Raw genomic sequence first — 24254 nt, forward strand, 5'->3', positions numbered from 1 at the left:
CGTGCTGCTTTGATCTGTGTGTTGATCTTTGTGGTTACACATGCATGCTTTCTCAAAAAAAGTTTTAAATAATACATTTATAAGACACTCCAGTCCAAAAACATAAGATGATGGATTAATAGAATGAGCTGCCTTAACAGGGACTCTCATCACATGGATGGACCCCAGCTGCATGGTCTTGGATTGCAGTTTGTAGCCCGTGTTCTGCTCTGCTGTGTTGCAGCAGATCTCAAGAGGACAACAGGGATTCTTGTGTCTTGGCCAGCTGTCATCTAAGACACTAGAGTTGGAGTTCATCTGACCACAAGACCAGAATGAATGTGCACCAAAGCAACAGTGGCAAGCTAGCCGGCCTGACATGACAGGAAGAGCCGAGCTACCCGGTTAGCTGTGAGTGAATGTTTGGGGGGAAAAAAAAAAAAAAAGGTCAAGACAACTGTCCACTAGTAAATCAGTAAAGCGTCAGTGATAAAGAGATGATTTCCAAATCTAGTTTGCTAACAGCTGACTTACCTGCATGGCAAGTTAAAGTTTATATGTGGAAAGCATACCTGGTCATTGTCAACCACCATGTAGCAATGCCTTAAATGACGCTCTCCTAAAATTTGCTTTGTAAAAGCTCTTTGTCCCTAAATGTATACGACAGAAGCAGCTCGTGTTCCAGACATCAACTCAGCAGTTTTTAATCTCCCACGGGGGGATGAGTGGTCACTCACTTATATCGGGTAATCTGAGACATCAGTGGTATATTTAACACTGAGTTTACAGAAGCACAGTCTGCTGCACACACTCCGTGTCTTACTTGATCACCGGCTTGAATCCTTATGATGTATTAATACATTCTTGTGCACGTTTGATCCACAACTTTAAAGCAAACTCATTAGCATGTTTACAACAGTGCATCGAGAGGAACAAGCAAAATAGCAGTGCAGTCGATCAAGCAGAATGCAAAGTGACAAAGATAAACCTTCATAGGAACTAAAGAAACTTGAGAATACACAAAAGATGTTGCATACCGTCCATGTGTGTTTTTCCGTGCCTGGTCTTGGGGGTCTGGTTTCCACATAACCGCTTCCTTCCCCTGAAGCCTGAGGAGACCCATCATACATTTTTACACTTCATTTTATTGTTAACAAGACCACGCTCTTGGTTTTATTCAGTGCTCTGACCATTATAAACCTGAAAATGTCCTTTTTAACTGTGTGCAAAGAAATGTTCTGATCTGTGGGAGAGTTTTAATAAAATATGTGTGCATATATAGTTTAAGACCAGAAGCTCTTTCCTTCCTGCGCTCTCAGTCACAGCGTATGTGGCCTCTTTTGCTTGACCGTGTTGTGTTTATTGTCGTAAATCTAGTATTCGTGTTACCTTCTTGGCTAGGTTCCATGTTACACAGAATTTATGTCTGCATTAACACCAGTAAGTCAAAGGCATACATATTTGCTATACTAATTTAGAGTAAGAAGCTTTCATACAATAAACTCCCATTACATTCAACCTTTCTTGATATATCAGCGTATTTGATGTGTTGACAAAACATGGAAACAGCTGTTAGCTTGCAATTGGAGATAAAAGGCACATCCTGAAATGGGAAACCTGTGATTTCCCTCATCTAATCCAAACAACATCTAAAAGATTTGATGACAACAAGCAGTAAAGTCACAAACTTTATTCTGTCAGTAAAGACATGGTTTTGGTGGTCTGGGTGAGCAGAACAGCTGTGAATGTTTTACTAAATAACAGTTAAGGCTGCTGGTGGGCTGCGGCGAGGCACCTGTGTTTGTGTCTGGGTGGTCAGGGTCAGCGGTGCAAAGGCTGCTCTCAGACTTACAGCCCTTACAGATTTACTGGTGATTTTAACCCTATGATGCCCTTTGTATCATATTTGATACATGATTAATACTTGCCATAATTTCAAAATGTTATGGACAAAACTTTTTTTGAATAAAATTAACATTGTTGTTAACAAAAAGTTGCCAAAAACACCCGATGTATCAAATGCGATACAAAAAATATATAATAAAAATAATAGGTAGTTATAAGGTTAATAAACATCTCAGTTCCAAAAAATGTGAATTTTCTGGCTATTTTTAATGGGTAGGGTCTTACTGGTTTAAGTGAAGTTGCATACTGAACTAAAGCATCAGTTTTAAGTAAAATGGCATCACTTGTGTTACTGTAGGATATCTCTTCCACGATTTGGCTGTTGTTATTTCCTTTAAAGTCATGATTAACTGATTCAAAACTGCAGAAATAAATCATTAGCTTTGGCTATGTCGATGATTAGCTGTCCATTCTTCTGCACACACATGCTGCTGGCTGTAACTAAAAAAAAAAGATATCATAGAACAAAATCCCTGATTTGAGACTGTGATAAACATAATGTAGCAACTTTTTGGAACTGGCCATTTTGCCAGTTCCAAAAACTACTCCAGAGACAGTTTTATCTAGCTAGATAGCTAGCTAGCTAATTATCCCTGATATTAGTGGTTAAAAGACACAAGTGGTCAAAAGCTGGGACATTTCATTTTTTAACTGGGATTCAGCACATCCTTTAAAAAATTCTAATGTGCAATTATCTGAATTTGAAGCCTTGAAAATTACTTAAAACTTTTTATTACAGATCTTAAACATGGATCGGATTGGATTACTTTTACAAAGTGGAATTATCGTCAGCTTAATTTTTTTTAAGCCATACTGTCCAAACTATAAAGGTAGCTGCAAAATGACAAAAAGCGCGAATGCAAGCTGTGCAGCCTGTTTAAATTTTATCACATACACATAGCATACGTTTGTCTGCCTCTTTATTCACAACAGGTAGCAACGTATATTTGATTTGACAGATTTCTACACAAGGTGGACTTCGTGATCGAACACCAAAAAGATTTGGGTCTACTAAGTAAATGTGTAGACCACTGCAGTATGTAGCCACTATTGTGCACACATAGCTAATGCTGGTAGCATTGCATTTATCAGAGTTGAATGTGGTGTGAGCACAGCACCCTTTTTGTAAAAAAAATCAAACTACTAATACAGTTTTAGAGGAAAACTTCTGATCAAATAATATTATACTGATATTTGTGGCACTTTGCACCATGCATAACTTTGAGTGCATGATGCCAGATTAGTTTGCAGGCCAATGTTAACGTTGTCACCCAGAGTCACCTTTCCTTGGAGGTTAACATCCACACCTTACACAATGTTTAAACTGGCATTCTTTTGACTAGTCACCAACCTGGAAACTCTATGTGAAAACAGCACTGAAGCTTTACCTCTGTAAACACTTTCCTGACGAGTTTATGCCATATGTCCAGTGAGTTCAGTGTAGTGAGTCATCCAGTATGTATGTGATAAGTTGTTACTCACAATGTCTGAGTCATCTTCATCCTCCTCACAGTGCCTGCTGGCAGCAAAGGGATCTCCCATCACCCTCAGCTCACCGATCACGCCCTGTTGCAAAACATGAATGTGATATTTAAATGTTTGATGATAAAAGAACAGTACAGCTCTTCTTCTCACATATACAACATGTACAGCTGCCAGAACATGTATGCTTTTTCTTTTTCAGCAGTGCTTTGATTTAATTATATTTCTTAGGGAATTCCCCTTCCACAAAATCAGAAGGGCTATTGATGTCTCTGTCTGTGAAGTACCACTATCTGTGCCTCAAACACACCATCTGATACGTTCCCACACAGGACACTCACGCAGATAGCATTTTTACCGTCTTCCTGCCTATGAAAGGCTCATTAGCTGTGCATGTCGAGGTGGTCTCTCTGCTGTGGCATTATTTGAAGTCAACTCTTCTTCAGAACACATTTATGTCCCAAGAAAAAGAGTCAAATGGATTTTTTAAGAGAACTTTGAAGATAAAGAGCTCTTTGACATTTTAACCCAGTCTCTCCACAGACCTTTAAGGCCTATTCAGTAACATTTCCATACTGTGGATGTCCCTTTTAATCTTTACTGCTTCAGATCTTCACAATAAATCTTCGATTTTGTTCACATGAAGGTCAAAACTTGTCACTACAGCATGTGTTTTCTGATGAACTTAAAATACTTCTAAATCCCCCTTTAGAATGGAATGTCCATTTTCAAAATGCAAAATATAAATATTTAGATGTTTGCAAGAGCTTGCCAAGTCTTGATTTGATTAAGGAAATTAAATTCACAAGACCTCTGGAGCCCTAGGGCCATGCTCAGGTCAACACATAACACATGGGGGAAAAAAGTCCTCAGATTATTAAAAAAAAATTGCTTTAGGATTATATATATGCTTTAGGTTTTCAGCAACATATGCAGCTATCGTCAGTCATCAAAAAAGACTGAAACTAGTGTTACAGCTGAGAGAGGAAGCGAGAGATGATTTTCCAACGGGGAGATGGCTCGAGATTTAAGGGGTTTTAACCAGATGGGACGTAGTCGTTTGAAAAAAAAAATATATATACATATTTAACAAAATTCTATCTTGTATTATCATTTATGTAACAATTTCATTAAATAGATGCTTTTAGCAAATGGATGTGTTAGACAAATTATGTTGAATATGGAGCAGTAGTTATCGTAGATGGTATATGTATGCACGATGCTGTCATGCTTTTCAGATATATTTCAAAGTCAGTTCAAAGTATCTAAGGTGGAAGACTTTTATTTCGTATTAACAACATTGAAAGTGTGATCCTTTTTAATGGGGTCCTGAAATGCATGTTACTATTTTCTTTGAGAAGACAAACTGATGAGAGCATTCTATAAATGTCTAAGCTAACTCGGCTAGACTACACACCTTTGGAGGAGGAGCTGCAAGTTCAATTCCCACCCGGTATCCAATAAGGGTCCTGGCTAGACCCCCCCATGCTAGAACCAAGGCCTGGATTGGCACGGCTATGTCTGCAGCCTTTCCGCAGCTCAGACACAAGCATTTCACTACATGTTGTACTATGTACTATATATGTGACGAATAAAATTTGAAATAAATTTGTGTTGGTGTTCATATACCTCGAACTTTTAAAGAAGTGGTGCAGCATCTACCAAAAAGAACCACGGCACAGATTGGGTATCAAGAATCATGTAAATCTGCTGATGTTGGTACGGACTATTACATTTCTGGTATTTTGATGTCCGTGCCCAAAGCACTGTTCAAACGTGATTGGTCAATACCACAACAGAGCGAAACCAGAAAGCTTCCAATATACAAGTCTGAGAGCAGTCTGGGACGAAGCTGAAAACAGTGCCCATATTAGGCAAATCATTTTTTCCCTTTTTCTACATTTCTTTTCCATTTCATTTTATTTTCTATCAGTTTCCAGGGGAACGTAGGAGATTCCGTCAGTCTTGATGGATGTAACCTTAAAAAAAGTGGAAACTGGGACAAAAATGATTCACTTATACTTATATTTGTCTATTAATATAAGGTCATGCATGACTTTCATGAGTGTTGTCTATTAAGTGTTGAAATTCAAATCTAAAAAGCTTCCATTTTTTATTTTCCAAAAACAAAATTGCACAAATGAAAGATTGTTCCACACCCAAAAGGGTTTGGTTGAATTGTCAAGGCTCAAAGATATAAATCTTTTCAGCGATTTTAATCACAACTGTTACTAAAGAGTGCATAATTGCATTACATGGATATAAAACAATCACTCTGCAATGATTGATTGAGATCTCAAGAATGAAAAATAACTCAGTTCTTATATTGAGTTCTTCTCTTGTTTTTTGTGTTGATAAACTTAAAATAATTGCATGCTCAGAGGCAGAATGAAAAATGTGTAATTAGCCATGGTTGAACTACTGCAACCCCTGCAGCTAAGGCCGCCAGTTGTGGTGGCCAACCGCTGAGATGTACACCAGTCAAACGACTGGCACTAATTACATCACTACTGTGAGGTCTTCCAATTATTTGTAGAATCTACAGATGATGGTGATGCAATACAGACATTAATGTTTTGGTTTGGAGTAGGCAATTTGAGCAATTGGATCACATGAGAGTTATTCAGCCAAAATGTTTCACAGGATAATAACAACCGTGAAAAATCAAAACACTGATCTGCACCTTTCCAAGACTTCACGCAGCAGGAATCCGGTCTCTAAGTTAATGTTGGTTGTATGAAGCTTTAGTTTAGGAATGCAACAGTCTGATTTACTCGATGCACAATCGACAGATAGTTCTTTACCTGTTATGAAAGGATATAAAATAAATGTATTGTATTTACTATATCAGTGTTTTGGTTAAAAAGGTGAAAGCCTGTTTACACACCAGGAACTTATCAGGATCAGCTCCTCCAGCCTGCCCAACAAAGACGCCAGCACCACTTTCCAGCTCCATGTTCTCCGCTGACCTCTCGATGTGCACCACCTGAGGGTCTGTGTCACAGTTGAAGTAGAATAGCACCTTGTCGTCCATCACTGCGAGAGAAAAACGGGTCCAGGTGTTCGTCATAGAGGGCACGAGGAACCTGGCTGCCTCAAAGGACTGAGCTGACTTGGGCTTGGTGTAGTACAGAATGACATTTTGGTTGTTGTCCTGCACAGCTGACAGTTTAACTCCCACATGCATGATACTCTGCCGAGCATCCGTGATGGAGAAGATGACCCCGCCCTGGTTAGTGGTGGGTTTCAGGTTGAACATGAGGGAAAACTCTCGATAAAATGGGTTTGGGAGGTGGGCGCGTGCCAGCTGGCCCGTATTGGCATCCGGTCCAAAGACAAAACTAGGGGTGTTGTCTGGTCCGTAGATTTGGGTGATCTCACTTGGAGGAGGATCTCCAATCAGTTGTAGCAGGGAGACTCCACTGTCTTCTAAAGGGAGAGAAACAAGATGTCAGGCCACAGTGAGCATAAAACAGCAGAGGTTTAAAGGGAGGGCAGCATGGCAGAGTAGGGGTTAGACCAGGAGGCTGTTGGTAGGTGACAAAATGTGGATGTTTGTGATGGAGGTAGGACGGGTACTTGCACTAACTGCAGCTGAATCAGTCACAATGCCCTTTGTAAAGAAATGTATGTGAGAATGTAAATGGTACCACATCTGCTTTTAGCGAACCATGTTTTTTTTTCCTAGAAGCCCGGGGAAAGCAGCTACTCTCAAGGGACCACAAACAAACAAGTGATTTTATTACTTGAAAATATGGAAAGCAAAACATCTGCAAAAAAGGGAAAACGCGAGAGTAAGAAAAGGAACACTTTCTCAGACGTTGGAAGTCCTGCACACCAAAAGCAAGAACTTCCTAAAGTAAGAAAGAAAGAAACCTTGTCAAGGTTTATCCTCTACTCATGCACAGTGGAAGTAGATGAAAAGCCTGATGCAGACTATGGAACAGATGAATATTTATGCATCATTCCTGAAGACACTGACAAAAAAAAAAAAAAAAAACACGCAAAACTTGCATGACATCTGCTAGATGTCATGACTTGGGGCACTGCAGGGACCAACAGCTGGGCCTCCGGCATGTCTGTGCTGACACTTCCATCACCCTGGGCGACGCTGGCAAAGTCAGTGCATAATTTAAAGTGTTTAAGAAAGGCAAAAAAAACCACAAAGAGCAATGTGTATTCATGCACATGCACTGTGGACACAGATTTTGATGTACTGACATCAAACCAAACCTCTGCTCTTTGATCCCCCCCCCCCAAAAAAGAAAAAAATGTTTCCATGTGTTAAAAACAGAATGACCAAAATGACTGTTTTTGGACAACATGTGATGCATTTCTGAGTCTTTGAAGAAATGCTTTGGTTTACCACCTGGTGACTAACAAGCGAGCTTTATCGCTCAGTTCAAAGCCTCTCCACTGCCTGAGTGCTGGAGATCAATTGGATCAGCAGTTGGCTGCGTCGAGAGCCTAAACACACGAGATATTTTATCTGAGCCGAAGATCCCGCTCTCTTCAGTACCATCATAAACACCAGTCTGAATATTCTGCTCACTATCGGAGGACTGCAGATGCATTTATTTGAATCTGCGCTAACAGAGAACCCAGTCAAGCTGCAACAGGATGGCAATAAAAATACCTTCCATTGTGCAGTTCCTCTCTGCACCAATCAGACTTCTAGAACAGATTTATCAGTAAGCAGATGAGACCATTAATAGATGTACACTCACATACATATATGCATGTCAACAGACATATAAGTAAAGTCCAAAGACTGATAAATATTTTACTGGAGCCTGGGAAACACTTAGTCATAGCCAAAGTCGTTATATCATTTAGAAGGTTAGAGGCCATATTACAAGCCAACACATCAAAACTAATAATTAAATTTACAGTCCCAAAACAATCAAAACTTCAGTATAACCTATCTAAATTAAAAAAGAAAGGGAAACAAATCACCACAGGATGACACAACGGCCTCCAGGTTCAGAATAGCTCAGACGTAGGTCACTGACTGTGGTTTGCACCCGGCTGACCAGATGTTTACTCTGATAAAATCAGAATGAGGCACCTTGAGGGTCCCTTCAGTGGGCATGTGCTGACATGTCTGATCCTGGCTCGCTGTCTTGTGCATAATCGGCCAAAGGAGGTTTTAAAAAAGGTAAAAACCTTGTAATAATTCAAAGGGGAAATTCATCATTTGGGGAATTGTAAATCCTTCTGCTTTGGGGGCTGAAGCAGTTGGAAGTTGAAGTTTTAATGCAGCTACAGTGCATAACTGAACATGCAATGTATTTTTTCTGCAAGCAAAGTGGAGAGAATGATTTGATTTGTGTGCAAATTAAAATGAAAGGTCTGTAATAAGGTGGAATGCGTACACAGATCCTGGTTGTCCTTCAGCATGCAGCAATTCTCTGCAGTGCAAACTGAGGATATGACCTCACCGTCTACTCCTCGCAATTTCTCTTTCACCTGGATTTCAAGCATCTGATTTTGATTCCTTCAACAAATAAAAAGCCGACATGCTGTTGGAACACGGATGCACGGACTCGAGCTTTCCAAACCCCTAATTAGCAAAACATCTCACCTATTAGCAATGAGCTACACCGACCAGATGTGCACTGTTTTGAGCCATGCTTAGAATTGACCAAAAAAGGTATCTCCATTTACAGCCTGATGCAACTGTGATGCAACTGTGCTTAATGCCATTTTGAGACTTAAAATGTCATCTTCAGATCTAAAGCTGATTGAAAGGTTTGACCTGCTTTAGGATTTCGGAGGAATGCTTTTACTGAATCTGGTTTAGTGTGTCTGCATTGTCAGCAAAGAGCCAACCAGCCATTCCATCTCAGACATCAAAAGTTGTAGGGGGCCTCAGAGAGGTCACCATTAGCATTTTAAGTGCAATCTCAATTCAGGTTTTCTTAAATAGCTTTTGTTAAACGCTGACAGCTTCAAGGTCAGTTGGGAATAGAAAAGATCTGTGATGAATGGAGCACTGCAGGGTTTACGGTGCTAGTTTGTCTTGTCAGGAAGACCGCTTACTGACTCCTTTTCATTTCTTCACATTTCAAGACGGTGTAGCAGACTTTGTGGTACCCTGTTGATAAAGCTGTATATACACTGTCAGCTGTACGCACAGCTTTGGAGAGCACAAGATCCTGTATAAACCATAGGAAAACATTCAAACATCTGGACAGTGAGAAACTGTGCGGCTTTTCCCAACAAAATCTATCAGCATTTAAAACATCCCTTGAGGCCTGCTGAGACGAGGGCAACGGTCTGACCCTGTGTTTGGAGGGTCAGAGTTCATCTCTGAAAGCTGAAATTACAGTCCCATGATTTTTTTTTCACCATAATCCTTGTGCATCTGCAGCATGAATCATATATGTGAAGCAATTCTCAGACAATTTAAAGTAAAGCAAATTCATTGTGCTCACATGATCACATGATTAGTGGAAGTTTAATATAAAGCTACACTGTTGCTTAAAACAGTATAATATTTGTTTTAATCTTCTTCTTGTCAAGGATGTGTGATACTCTGAGAACTTTGAAAAAAGTCTTAAGTTACATGAATATAGAAAAAAAATGTAGTTTTAAGAAATAAAAACTAAACACTGATTTTTTTAGATAAATAAATAATAAAGTTCTTTCCGTTCTGCAGTCCACTTTTTGTTTTTTAAATCGAATGCTCAGAACAAACCCACATCACAGTCCAGGAAGGAGATTTTATCCTGACTCAACCTGAAGACTAAACTGTAATTCTTAAACCACAAAAAGGAGCACGAGTCTACCGCCAGCTGTGAAATTCACTCTTTGGAAAAGAGCTCAGTTCTCTACCTGTGAAGTAACATTTTTTTAGGCAATACACCCCCTTGCCCCATGCTGCTGTGTTCACAGATGTGTTTTTAACTACAGAAAGAAAAAATGCAAATGCGTCTATACAAATGGTAGAGACAGCACCTCAAACATGCACAGGATATAACAGCTGAACATCTGTATCCATGTCCGTGTCAGCTTGATGTTGATGGGACAGTTTAAGCCAACGTATTGGCCTTCTTGACTATGACATATGAGCCCATCAGAAGAAAAGACATTTATGGATATAATATTGAATTAGCTAAATGTTCAAATATGGCGTGATTAGGATCTAAATGGTTACCAGTACCAGAATTTAATAATTACATCACTCTGGTAAACCATTAAAAACTTTAAGAACTTAACCAGCTTAAAACATCCCGGTGCTTTTGTTCTTTTCTGTTTTTGCAACACAGCCTCATTCTCATTTTGTACTTCTGCAACACAAACCAGAGGGGGCAACGGGTTTCTGCCAGCAAAGAAGTCAGACCACACTGTGCCCATAATTGGCACCCTCCTGAGAGCCAAGTCAAAAGGATTCCCTGGCAAGCAGTGTAGTGAAGGACTGCAGCCAGCTTTGGGCCTTCCTCTTGTCATAAGATAAAACATCAGTCTCAGCTCAGTAGAACCATGGTGTTAAAAAAACATACAGAACACCAAAGAAAGTACACTAGCTAAAAAACATAAGCTAAAATGTTCACAGACATTTAAGTAGCATTAAAAAAAAGTAACATGTAGGTCTGTCAGCACAGCCCATATAGCTTGTAATTTCCAATAAAAACTCCAATCTGCTATAAATTAATATGGTTTAATATTAAATATTAACTAAGCTTGACCTCCAGAGCCTGACATGGTTGACTGCTCGTCTTTCAAGCTGGGAAGAGACAACCATGCAAATCATCACTAAAAAGGCCAAAAAGCAAAACAATCTCCCTTCCCACCACCCTCAAACAAACTCCCCACATGAATCTCCCGCTTGGATGCATCAACACTGCAGCCAGTAATTTTAGTGTATAAACTGTTCCTTTGTATTTTTCAACCCATGCCAGTGGGTCTGTCTTCAATTCACCCAAAATATCAACTGACCAAGATGGCAGCATGTCATGAAACATTTGCATTACAAGTTATATTTGCATGACGTAGGAGTGTGCTGGTTTAAGGTCAAAGACAAAATAGAGAGTATGACTGCCCTCCTCCCAAACTTGAAATAGTAAAGTGGGGTTGAGGCTTTTCAGATACTACATGTAAGGGCTCTGTTTAGAAGCTGAAAGGCTTGTAAGCGGGTGGGCACAGTCTTAGAGAAAGATACTGGGCAAATAAACTGAGAAATAAAGCACTTTTGGCTTTAAAATATTTTCTTGGCCATCTACAGTATGTGTAACCTTAAGCGTGAGCAGAGGTTGCTGCAGTGAGAAACAGGAAGAGACATATTTAGTTATTAGGAAGAATATAAAATCAGTAGGCAGTTGTTTACAGGCAGCATACAGTAGAATTTAAAGTTTATTAGATATCCTTAGTACTTGGGGCTGAGGAGACTTTATAGGTGCAGTAGTAACTCTACAGCAGAGCAATGCTTTTCATCACATCTATTCAGCCATCACTCTAACCAAGCCATGTGCTTCAGTGGATTGTTGTTTGAGTCATACCAGATGGTGTTGACTGCAGTGGATTTCAATCTATCCCAGAAAGATTTAGAGTAACTGAGAGCACTCCGGTTATACCTTGAGGCAACTTTCACAAGCAACGTGCATGCTTGGGTGATGAACTATCTTCTAGAGTTGCAACAAAACCTGCCCTCAGGATATAAAGAAGGCAACACGATTGATCCTTCCAGTGTGTTGCAGGCCTGTCTGCATTTTCCGCATTACTGTGTCTACAACATTTAAAAAAAAAAAAAAAACACAAAAAAACCCACAAAAAAAACGTGCATGCGGTTGTGGCAGAATAATGTTTTAAGTTTGACGACCAGTAAAGGTACCCTAATCCTCCATGACTTCATTTGCCAATAAACCAAAAGTAAAACAGTTCAAATTTATTTAGGCTCACGTGTGTCACTTAGTCCAGGAACCAGAAACATCTTGTTCACTCATGTCTGTCAGTGGAACAAGCTGCCACAGAGATACTGAAGCTGTAAAAAGACATAATCTTGAACTCCCAGAGATACAAACGGAGAGTGTTGGGAGACAGGGCAGAAGTGCAGCATCAGGGAACAGGCTTAAAAAAAGATTTTCTAGAAAAAGATCATCTAAAACAGAGTTAGACTTCTCTCATGAATCGGTGCCCACTGGCAATAAACAGATGAGTCATTTTTTCCAGCATTTCATGGTCACTAGGGGCATGTGCTGCACATATCAGTCTTTGAGAGGACAGCTGAGTGCACACTGGTCCTTATAATCTTTAAATATTTATCAGCAATTTGTAACTACTAGTTTATTTTGGAAATTTACACCTTAACACTTCTGAGTGACAGAACCATCCTATCATTTGTTATAAAATATTGATTATAAAGCACCTTTTTAAACTGTGCAACCACAGCAGGAGAGAAACAGCTGCTTTTAATTTCTTTTTATTTCCACCTTTAAATTCTTTACCTGTTGAAATATGTCATCCTAGTCCAGCTGTGAGAAATATTTTGTTCTAAAAATTAACACATATCTAAAAAGCACTGATGCAAATATGAGTGCTTCCCATGCATGCCAAGCTACTGTGTCCATTCCTAAACAGACAAACGCACATCAAGCCTGCAAACCACTCACTGTCAAAAGAGATATGCTGAAGTTATACATTTCATGCACATATCAGAGAAGATTGCCTTCTGCAGTTTCAGATGCATTCATTAGAGGCATCTACAATTTCTTTAGTCTTGCAATGCAATGCAAAAAAAAAAACCAAACAAGAAAATTATATAAATAATTACATTTGTATTTTATGCCAGATAATTGCAAAGCCAAAATAATCTTTTCGCAAACTTGTGTTTTCTTGTGTTACAGTCTGGCTTTAAGAGCTTTGTAGTTAAACTGGAAAGGTTGTTTGAATTGAAATTATTTCATCTGGCAAGACTGAGTATATAATTACATATAACATTACTGTAATAAAGCAAATAATTATCATCTGAGCAAAGTATTACCCTTTGAATATAATTACTCAAAAAGGAAATACATGCGTGTGTGTGTGTGCGTGTGTGTGTGTGTGTGTAGGGGGGTGCTGGTATACTATGACCTTCACAAGGTAAGTCACATACAGTACACAGCACATATACATGCAGCAGGTTAAACAAAGTACTGGCATCATGCTTGTTAGACTTCAAGTTAAAAATAAGTATGCATGCTCTTTTGGGATGGGAAATAATTAATTAATACATCTCATTCGGTGCTGACAGGGACAAATCTTGATTAATTGAGAGGGTATTTCATAGTGTGAAAAATACCAGACGGACTGGGGGGGGGGGGGGGGGGGGGGGGGGGGGTTCAAAACTGGTTCAAAATGAATCCCAAAACAAGATTCATTTGAGCCAGTAATTACCTTTCTGGTTACTAACTGACAAGCACTGATACCCATCCTCCTCCTCATCAGGTAGAGTGTGGCACTCCACAGGGAGGCGTCCCTCATCCAGGAGCGTCCAGCAACTGTCCCGCAAGACTTCGCAGAAACTCTGGCAAGGTAACACAGGCAGCGGGGCCAAAGAGCCACACTTTGGTACCAAAAGGAGGCAGAAAAACCACTCCACGCTATGATGGCATTGAGAATTCAACAGCCAAGCCCACTCATTGAGGAGTGCTTGGATTTCCTCCACACTGCTCTGGTTGAAGTAATTGGGCACGACAAACCATTGCCCAGCCATGGAGGAGCAGAAAGGAAGAGCGGTGTCTAGCAACAAGCATTGTGGGGATTCAGCATCCAGTGCTGGCCTACCTACTTCTGGTTGTTTTATAGTTGTTGGCTCACTAACTACAACTGTCTGGCTGAACAAGATTGCTTGGTTCAGTTTTTTCCCACTTATTGTTGACTGAGTAGCATCTGGGATGTGACCAGTTTTCTGGCTTATTATCAGTGATTTATTGGGTTGGAAATCTATAGATCTTAAGGTCGTGTCTGGGCTCTTGCTATCTATTTGTGGTTGTCTTTTAGAGATTTGGGGGGATTTAGTTGTAGAAAGTACCTGGCTGGCAAGTGGAGCTTTGCTACTCTGTAATGCTTGGTTAGATACAAGTTTCTGGTTAGCCATAAATTTACCACTTAGTAAATGAGTAACTTTCACTTGTTGATGATCCTTAGATACCTCAATAGTCGTTAGGGAGTTGTAGCTTACAGTTGGGGTTAATAAATCTTCTTGGCTTTCATGTGAATATATTGTTAATTTGAAGTCAATAGCATTCGAACTAGAACTACTGTTTCCATTTCCTCTCGTGTTGTTGGGGGACTCGAGACTTTGCCCTGATTTTGTGCTGCCAAGACTGTGGTCCTCATCTCCACTAACTCTACCATCTAACTCACTACGAGTGGTGTTCGTTACTGCACCTTTTTGAGCCTTGTGGGTTCCAAATCTTGATCGCCAGCTAGTTTCAGTTCCTGTTGCAGACCCATTGTCTGATGCAGATTCAGATCCAAAGTCAGATCTGAGTCTTGTTACATTTCCTGTAAAGGTTGAGTTTTCAGATCCTTCAGAACTTATTGGTGAAGATGTGGCATTACCAGGTTTACTTGTGTGTGATGACATCCCTGTAGCAAAGTTTTCTGACTCATGTTCATTCTCTGGTTCTGTTGTTGACACTACAGTGTTCAGTTTAAGAGCCTCAGGAGTCTGATCCAAGGTCTGCACAGCTTTTTCCATCTGATGTCCTTCATCAATGATCTCTTCTCCAATTTTCGCAATAGTTTCTGACGGCGGTTCTCCACTACCTGCTGGACTGCCAGATCCCTCGGGGTCTACCGCTGGGGCTGAAGTTGCCGTATCAGTCCAGGACCACAGCCAGGCATCAGAGTGGACTACCCACTGAGCCAACAAAATCATAAGTCCAAACTGGATCCTCATCATAACCATAATGTCAAGTCTTAACCACGTCCACCGGCTCGATTAGACTCACAGAGTGAACTATGACATGTCCACACAGTCACTCCACACACACTTTTCCTTCAGCTCTGTCTCTACACACACTTCACTAAACAGAGAGGAGAACTGAAGAGGAGTGCCCCATTCAAAAGAGTGCAGAGAGGGAAAGCAGGAGGAGGAGGTGGTCTCCGTATTGGCTGCTCTGGCAATATTTATTCCCCTAACTCCTCCTTCCCCCTTTGTCAGAGCAATGAAAAGCGAGCTCTCCCGCTGACTGATACCTTGAAATTACAGCAGCCTTTCTTTTCACAGCACAATACTGATGCTTTCTAGTGTTTTACAGACAGGAGCAATTTGCCCTTGATTTGTTTGCTTTGTTAATCTACGATAATATGAAAACCACAGACTTACAAAAAAATGTAAACTGTGGTCACATTCCAACAAAAAGATTCAATTATATACTGTTACAAGCTTGAAGCACAAGGAGCGGTGCTGAGATCCCTCAAAGACTGAATTAGTCTTGGTCCATTGCCACCAATTACTGAAAAGAAGTTGCCATTGCGGTGTGGTTATATTTAAATATAATCTAACAACAGTCATTTATTGGCGTAATCGTATTTTTGTATGGAATATCTCCAAATGACAGTCAAGACTCATGTAAAGAAAGAGAAATGTCCATTTTTTGATCATCAATATCATCTCTTAATGCAAATTCTTGGTCCCATTTTCTTTCACAAGCTTAAGCGCTCCAACATAACCCATTGTCTGTGCATTAGTTGTCCCTTGTCTACAGGGTGCCCTTTATTGTTCAGTCTAGTTTACACGCCTGTTTTCAGTGCTCTGTGGGTACACAGTAATCCAAGCCTCGCTTTCTTGTCCAGACTGGTTTCTCATATCGCCGTGGGGCTGGCTGACAGAGACCCTCGACGACTGCTAATGGGATCTTAGCGATAAAAGGAACAGGAGGTTCGCGTAAGTGTCTTTCTTATACGTTGGCATTTGCTTGCAGCTTCAGTTGCTGATAGAAGGGAACTCAGAAGGTCATCTCCATAAAGCTCCCACATGGATATAGGGAAATGTCTTGACACAAGCTTGACAACTTTACCCTGTAACACTCTCTCTCGGCCTGGGGTCACTAACGATGCAACTGACCCCTGCCTGCAGGATTATGTGTGTCTGGACTATAGAAACTGGGGCCTACACTAACTTTTTCACTGGTAACACTGGTGCTACAAAAGAACAAAATCCGCCTCGTGATCAATGTGGCTGATACGTGAGGCAGCAAAACTCAAATCAAACATTTCTATCATTATCTGATTTTATCATTTAGCAATTTCAACTATAACTATAAAACTCAATTTTCGCTCTACTTATGTGTAGCTGGTGTGGTGCAGTACTAAATGACAATGTGTAGATCAAGTGTAAACATTACACAACCCTAACCTTTGGTGGACTTTAAAATTAAAATTTTAAGGGAGTGCTAAAGACAAAATCCAGGAATAAAAAAAAAAAAAAAAAAAAAAAAGCAAAAGGTTACACAAACTTTGGCATCAACAGGGATTTATTTCTCAGAACTGATTACTTGAAGAAGAACATTTATCCATTTCAGCACCGCTCTTTCATTAGAGCTGGAGCTCAGGCTGGAACCCACTTTTCTGGGAACCAGTAAAATTTCCTGTCCCAAAAGTTTATTAATGGGCATCATTCACGAATATGGTTAATAGAATTTGATATACATTTTCTGTTCTGCACTTTCTCACATTTCCACTTCTTCCTCCCTTCACCTGCACTTCCTTTCATCATAAGTGTCTGAGCCGGGACCTTTCATTGGCAAACAGTAATCAGCTCCAGACTGCTTCATCTTTAAAACACTACAACAGCTTAAATGGAGTGTTTCACTCTTTCATCATCACCTGCTAAGCACATGAAAAAGAGATAAAGTACTACTTTCCACCACAGTGACGGTAGCTGGCTGTGCCAGCAGCGCACCGAAACAGACTAATGATCATCATGCACTTGCACAAATGCAACCATGTGAAATGATGACACTCACACCGCCACAGCCTGGAGCCCTGGTAGGGTGTCGCCAGGAGAGCAATGCAGTCTTCAACAACACACATTTAATGCAAAAGAGTTCATAAAAACTGCAGAAGATGGTTAGCTCTGTTAACTGGTTACCCTATGAAGGAAAGTATGGCTCATTTCACACAAGGCCAAGCTTTTTCACGCTCTCCATCCTGATGAAAGGAAACTGTTATCTTTAATCATATGATAAGAAGTTTGCTTCTGACTAAATAAGTCATTGTAATAATATCTCTTGGGGGAAATAACTCCCAAGAGTAAGTAATAAAGCACACAACAAGACAGAAAGACAAAAGAATACTCTAAAGCAAGTTTTAAAAAAAATGAGATTTTATCTACTTTATAAAAAGATAACTGAGTTCTGAGATCCCAGGCTCAGCGAGAGAGTTCCAGAAGGGCTGAGAAGTTGAGTTTTAAGCATTGCTGTGCAACATAGTCCATCACAAAATGTTTGAGAAAGAACTGAAAGTCTGGAGCACTGGTCAGACAAGCTCGATAATCTTTGTCTTGCAGACCGAAACAAACCCAAAGTTTGTGGTAGCGACTTGGGTAATAAACTTTAGGATAACAGACTCGAGTCTTGTGATGGATAATGATTAGCCTAAAGCTTGTGAAATCCTCTGTCAGGCATTTGGTTGTGCATTTCATTATGGTGTAGCTTAGACTTTACAGAGGTTTTGCTGTTTTCCCCCCAGAAAAGTTCAAGTTAAATTTCACCTGATCTCAGCAGAATAGAAACATCATGTGGTACATTCCCTGCCTAATCCATCCATCCTTTACATGAACAAAAACCTAGCTGTTCTGCACGATCCACAGACTGTGGGGAGTCCCATCAGCAAGATTTGCTCTTTTAACTAAGCCCTTCATGTTTCCTTTACTAACTCAGATAGCAAACCTCCGTGACGTTCTAAATCCAGACAAAAAGAAGAAACTGCGTGAAAGAAAATGAATCACCAGGAGTGTTATTTTTCTAAAGATGACAATGAATTACCCCGGGGGTATATTCACGTGTGAGTCAAAGACACGCAATTTAAAATTTTCATTAGAACTTGCCAGACAGTGAAGCATGTCCAACGTGTAATGCATCCCCCCCTGTCAAGATTGTCACTACAACTAGAAAATGATTAGTTTATTTATTAAAAAATGCAGGACATTCATCAGTCTTTTAGACTAAGGCAATCTCCATATCATGAACATGTGAAAATGTGAAAAGTAATGTGTGTCCTTAATATGTGTACAAACCATAAAAGAAGAAGACAACACAGCTGGAAGCTAGAAAATTACTGCAAGACTAGTTAAAGTCTTTTCATTGAATGCATCAGCCCTACATTTAAACAGCAAAGCCTTTAAGGTGCACTAGAATGTGCCAAGAATAGGCGTGCACGTTAAACAACCTGTTTTTATACATTTAAAAGGAACAGGTGCTTTTGACAAAATTGCTTATGTGTAGTTGAACCATGTCTTCTATAAGAGCCGCCCTTTAACTAAGGTCACGTGCTGGTCGCCTGCACACTAACAGAGGGTTATAATCTCAGCAGGGATTCCTACTTGTTCAAAGGACCAGTTCACCCATTAACAAAAACACATTAACGGAACAGTGGATATCCTAGCAAGACAAGAAATTAAAACGATGCACATTTCTCAATACTAAAATATGTTTTTGTTTTTAATTAACAGTTATGTGGACTCAGATTATAAATCTATCAGTTTTTACTGTTATGGTTTGGCCCTAAACGCTGTATCTGGATCCATCCAGAAAAGAATCTAAACAGAGGTACCCAGGGGAGCACTTCTGCACTACCCATGCATGTAATGGAAATATTAGCTAATTATTCATAAATGAACAAACAAGGGACTTAAACCAGTCTGAGCTGAGCAGTTACTAGTTAACTAAAACGAATGCATATGGATTACAAAATAGCAGCTGGTATGAATGCATGAAGGAATAAAATGTCCAAATAATGTTAAAAAAGGTTGAAATAAAAAATAAAGAAACAGTTGATTAGCTTATTGTTGAGATAGCAATTGATTTTTATAGCAAAATGTTATTTTTTTAAATTAAAAAAAAAAAGCATCAATAACAATTTAACTGTTAGCTGAAATTATTACCTAAAATGATGGCTAAAAATCTGAACTACACTTGCCAGGGGAAATTATGAATGAAGAATGTGAAACAAAAGGTGGTGCTTAGGAAGACCATGAGGTAGAAGTCTCGGGTCCTCCACAGGTAATGAAGGTACATCGGCTATGCATTATAGGATTATGAAGATCCTGCTTGGTGGTAGGCCTTTTTCTTTTGCATTTCTGTGATGCCTGATCTTTAAACTCCTCAGATGTTTAAGGAGGAGAAATTCCAGGCCTCCCCTGTGTCTGTCCTCACAATGCACAGACAAAAGCATGAAACCTAATACCAGGACCGCGTCTGAAGACTGAGACCATCAATGGGAAGTGAATGATCGACTAATTACAACACCAACAAAAAGCTTCTGAACATAATCCAGAAGAGGCCGAAGGCAGCCAATTATCCGTCACTTCGCATCGTTATTTTACGCCACTCTGACTGTCATTCAGATATTGCATTTCATGTGCAGACTCACAATTTGTATGATGTGCTAAATATAGCATTTATAAATAATTTAATAACAGTTAGAAACACAATAGCCTAGACTATTGACAGAGGAGAAAAGTATGCGTTCCACCATCGACTTTCTATGCAGTCTCTATTACCCTAAAGGAAAAAATAACCCCCAACCAGGCACAATCCAGGGTGACAACACAAGACCATGTGGGCAGTCCAGCTAAAGGGCCTTTTGGCAACAACCACACACACACGTTTACACATCCTTGTCTCCATATGCACCTATGTTATTTCAGCATGTGAGAGTTGTTAACCTCTCGCTATGAGTCATGGTGTAGTCACAGTGTTAGTGGTTATACAAGCATTACGTTCCACGGCAATGGGAGAGCTGGGAGTTTTAAATGACACACACTAATTAGGACATCCTAACATCCCCAGTACGAAGCCACATATGGTTGAAATACATCTGCTGGACAAAAACAGACAAAAACATATACAAACTATAGTGAATATATGGCTGAAACACACACCACACCCGTGTCTGAGCTGCAGCTGCGAGGGCATCAGTCCAGCATGTCACAGTCGAGCAGCAGTACATCTGAAAATGAATCAACTGGAGAAATTAAAAGCACGAGGAAGCGCCTGTTATACTATCATCTGATAATCTTCAGCACCATGCCTCCACTCTCTCTCTGCAGGCTGCAAGTCCCTGTTTGCAAACAGAAAAGCTCTCTCATGTAACCCTGAGCAACAGGTTTCAACACAGTGGTAAACAGCTGAGTCCAAAACAGAAAAAAGCTGCAAGCAGGATCTATTTTTACCCAGTTTCAAAGCACAATCAGTCGTCAGTGAAGTGGAGTAATCCACTGCCTAAGGTTAGGCCTGGGAAGCACTTGTTTCAGGACATGCGTGCTATAGGCTTGTAATTCAAGTTATCAGCTGTAGATGGACAGATAGTAGATAGTGTTCCTATACTGCCACTATGCTCTGGCTTTCAGTCAGAATGAAAGAACCTAATTCAAATCACATCCTCTTACATCTGCAGGATCTCCAACCGCTGAATGTATGTCAGTGTGTGTGTGAGAGAGACAGCCAGGAAATGAGAGGTGGGGGTTGGCTAATAAGAATGGAGGTCAGAAGGTCACAGCTATCACATTAGGAGGGAAGAGAGTCCTGTTTCCCACAGACACTTATCACAGTCCAGGAGTGACCTGTAGGAGCAGGGTACCATGTTAAATGCCTCCTGTAGCAACATCTGAACTGTTGTAAACTAGAAACTGTTAAAATGTCTTAAATTAATAATTAAACATACAGAATACATAGAAACTTCCACTCCAATGAACTTGAATCAGGAAGTGGAATATGGAGGTAGTATTTAAAGTTGGCAATTGGCTCAATAGCTCTACTACATGTGACTGGTCGATTTCGTGGTTGGTTTCTCATTCAAATTCATATGTAAAGTACCCGTTAATAGAAACATGCGGGTGGATCTTGTCCGTGTAATGCACGCTCTTCATGGATGTGTTTCTGGATTGGGGCAAATTCACGGCTGCACGTTTGGTTGCACAATAAGAGAGGGATTATGGAAATACAGCCAACACGTGAAGCAATGCACAGTGTGGTAATCCTTAGGTTGATTGCTGATTGGTTAAAAAGTTGACCATTAACAGAAAAGATAACCAGTGAAGTTCAACATGAAGAGGAAGAAACAAAAAAGTCAAGCATCAAAAATCTCTTGATGAAAAGCAAACATAACATTGGGTTTCATTTCAATATGAAGAAGGTTTCTTACGACTTATGTCTTCTAATTGCAGATGAATTAGCCATAAGTAGGAGTAGCTCACATTAACGGTTATTCCAGTAATATTATAATATAATACAACAAACAGATGTACTACAAATACCAAGAAAAGACACTGAGTTGAGACTCGCGCCCAGACACTGATGGATTGCTCTGTCAGAGATTCTCTTCACTTATGAGCTGGTGTTGGCTGTGCTGCTCATGTTTTGCTGTTCAAGTATGAGTAACACATGTATTGTTGTGAAACCAGGCATTTTCTGGAGCCATAATTATGTAAGCTAACAATGTGTTGTTAGCTCTTCACTGACACTGCCACAAACTGTAAGCTGTGATGTCTGATAGCTAAAGCATGCATTAACCCACACCCGTTTCCACGTTTAGATTCAGGTTCCTTTGCTGATGCGTTTAGGTAGGTTTGTTAATAGAGCGGGCAACTATTCTACCAGATGCAGAAAATAAGCATTGCTCCTGGCTTCACTAAAACCACAACTTCATAACCCTCAGGCTAAAATACAAAAAAGCTAAAAATACTACAATAAATAAATAGCTTCCCATTAAAAAAATGAATAAATGGAAAAGATATGTGCATAGTTTCCCATAGTTTAGTCAGATGGACAATTCAGATGAAGCTACTTCTGTGATGCTTTGTTTCACTGCAAATCTTCACCCAGATTGAAGAAGCTAAAATTCCCCATATAAGGGGTGGAGTCATCGTTTAAAATGGACATGGTCATCCTCTGCCACTGCCCGATATAAAGAGACCGCAGCATTACGAGAGTCAGCTTCCCCAACCATCAGTTTGTTCCTGTCCTTTAAAAGATTTACTCCTTCAAGACATGCAGGTTAACTGAATACAGGCCCAAACCCAAGACTAATCAGGGGTGTTTACCATTTCTATTATTCTAATCTTAAGCTTCTTTTCTTTTTTAAATCACTGACTAGTTGCTCCAACATTGTTTTTGTTAACTCGTCACTTATTCCATCTTCAAAGAGAGGAAGAAGACTTAGGAGCTCATCACATGGCGAGGTACAACCCCATGAAATCCCTGCAGATGCTGTGCGTAATCTATGTGCTGAAAAGCAGCAGAAAAGACCTACTGCTTTTTTCTTTCTTTTCTTTTTAAAGGGTGCATCTTTGCACTGAGCGACCCAGTATCCTGCAGAAAGAGACAGACAGGCAGACAGAGCCCTGCAGGGATCCACGCAGTCCTGCTCAGACAAGCAGAAACAGCTTGGCTGTCACTCTGAAAGAGACACATTCCACAAACACAGAGGAATATGTAGCCTGTGGTGCCTAAACAACTGTTACAGTATAGGAAGGAGGTAAAGGCGTGCACCGTATATGCGATAGAAGACAGACACCCATGCTTTACCATAATTATTGCATTAGAGAAATGTCATTTTCTCAGTAAACACTAGCATCAATCCAGGGCAGATCAAAGATGGATAACTGTTCCATACATGGGTTTAACCCTGAGAACATGTCAAGTATATGTACCATAAAATTCCCTGTTGGCTATTAAGAGTTTGGTTCTTTGTTTATTCTTGAGATTTAATCAAACCCCACGACACATGTATGTTTTGGGAACCTCTACTCATGCACCAGCAAGTCGAATTCTTTACAGTGACTGTGAGAGTTAACTACAAACAGTGTTTCTGTAACCCAAGTCTACTAAACCAGTAAGATCTAAGACCAACAAGCACCACTCTAAGCTCCACTCTGCTCAATCATCACTCAGGCAAATGATAAGAGTAATTAAAAGGAGGTGCAATGCAGGAAATTACCAAAGAGCTCAGAGCCTGCTGCCTGCTGGTGATCTTTAAAAAATTCCAGCTCCAAAGGGACTACTTCGAGGCCTCTTGTAATTGCGATGACTCCACTAATTAGCACACTGTCAAGTCAGAGCATCCGGAAATGTCTAAACTGTAATTGGCCTTCAACACCATGCCTGCCAGCCGTTATCGCAACTAATGACAGACAGAGAATTGAATCTTCTGCCTGAAACGAAAACCTGGCTGACTGAAGTACGTGGAGGGGAGATAAGCTGAAAGGGTTCTTCATTTAAATGTGTGCTCGGCTGAGTTTGAAATTTACAAGTTGTGTGGCCGGTTTGTGAATGTTTGCAGGGGAGAACCAGAACGTCAGCACAGCGTTTATAAGGTGCTAGGATGTGCATGTCTGCTATTTTCCTGACCTACTAATTTGAACCAGCTGGCTACAAATGAAAATCTGATTGTTGGTGTGAGCTCACACCCCCAGCGGTGATGTGTAGCTATGGGGAAATAGCTCCCTCTACTGTCCACAAAGTGGGCCACAACTTTCTGGAGAGGAATACAGAAGCCTGAGATCCTGCCTCAAACTAATCCTTTCTTAAGGTTTATACTATAAACAGGTTAATACTGAGGTGTATTTAAAACGAAACTTTCTTTAATGCAGTGGTTCTTAACCTGGGTTCGATCGAACCCTAGGGGTTCGGTGAGTCGGTCTCAGGGGTTCGGCAGAGCCTCCACCGTGACATGCA

General features: G+C 40.2%; 1 protein-coding gene across 4 annotated transcripts in view; it reads right to left on the reverse strand.

The window, feature by feature from the left end:
• The window catches only part of col18a1a (collagen type XVIII alpha 1 chain a), a 75452-nt gene that overhangs the window by 25164 nt on the left and 26034 nt on the right, over window positions 1-24254 (reverse strand). For 2 of the 4 annotated variants that reach the window (XM_086266304.1, XM_086266302.1), the window contains exons 1-4: window positions 14740-15375; window positions 6254-6795; window positions 3367-3450; window positions 1017-1088 (exon numbers count right to left, since the gene is read on the reverse strand). In XM_086266304.1, the coding sequence (XP_086122430.1) occupies window positions 1017-1088; window positions 3367-3450; window positions 6254-6795; window positions 14740-15262 (1221 nt within the window). In that variant the 5' untranslated portion in view covers window positions 15263-15375. Of the gene's footprint in view, window positions 1-1016; window positions 1089-3366; window positions 3451-6253; window positions 6796-13743; window positions 15376-24254 lie in introns of those variants that run through there. The other 2 variants (XM_086266301.1, XM_086266303.1) reach the window with 2 other exon arrangements.

Source organism: Aulonocara sp. 'chitande type north' Nkhata Bay, linkage group LG16 (genome assembly GCF_057382095.1).
Source record: "Aulonocara sp. 'chitande type north' Nkhata Bay isolate Kocher_YH1m ecotype deep benthic linkage group LG16, A_spYH_male_GT1.1, whole genome shotgun sequence".
NCBI lineage: Eukaryota > Metazoa > Chordata > Actinopteri > Cichliformes > Cichlidae > Aulonocara > Aulonocara sp. 'chitande type north' Nkhata Bay.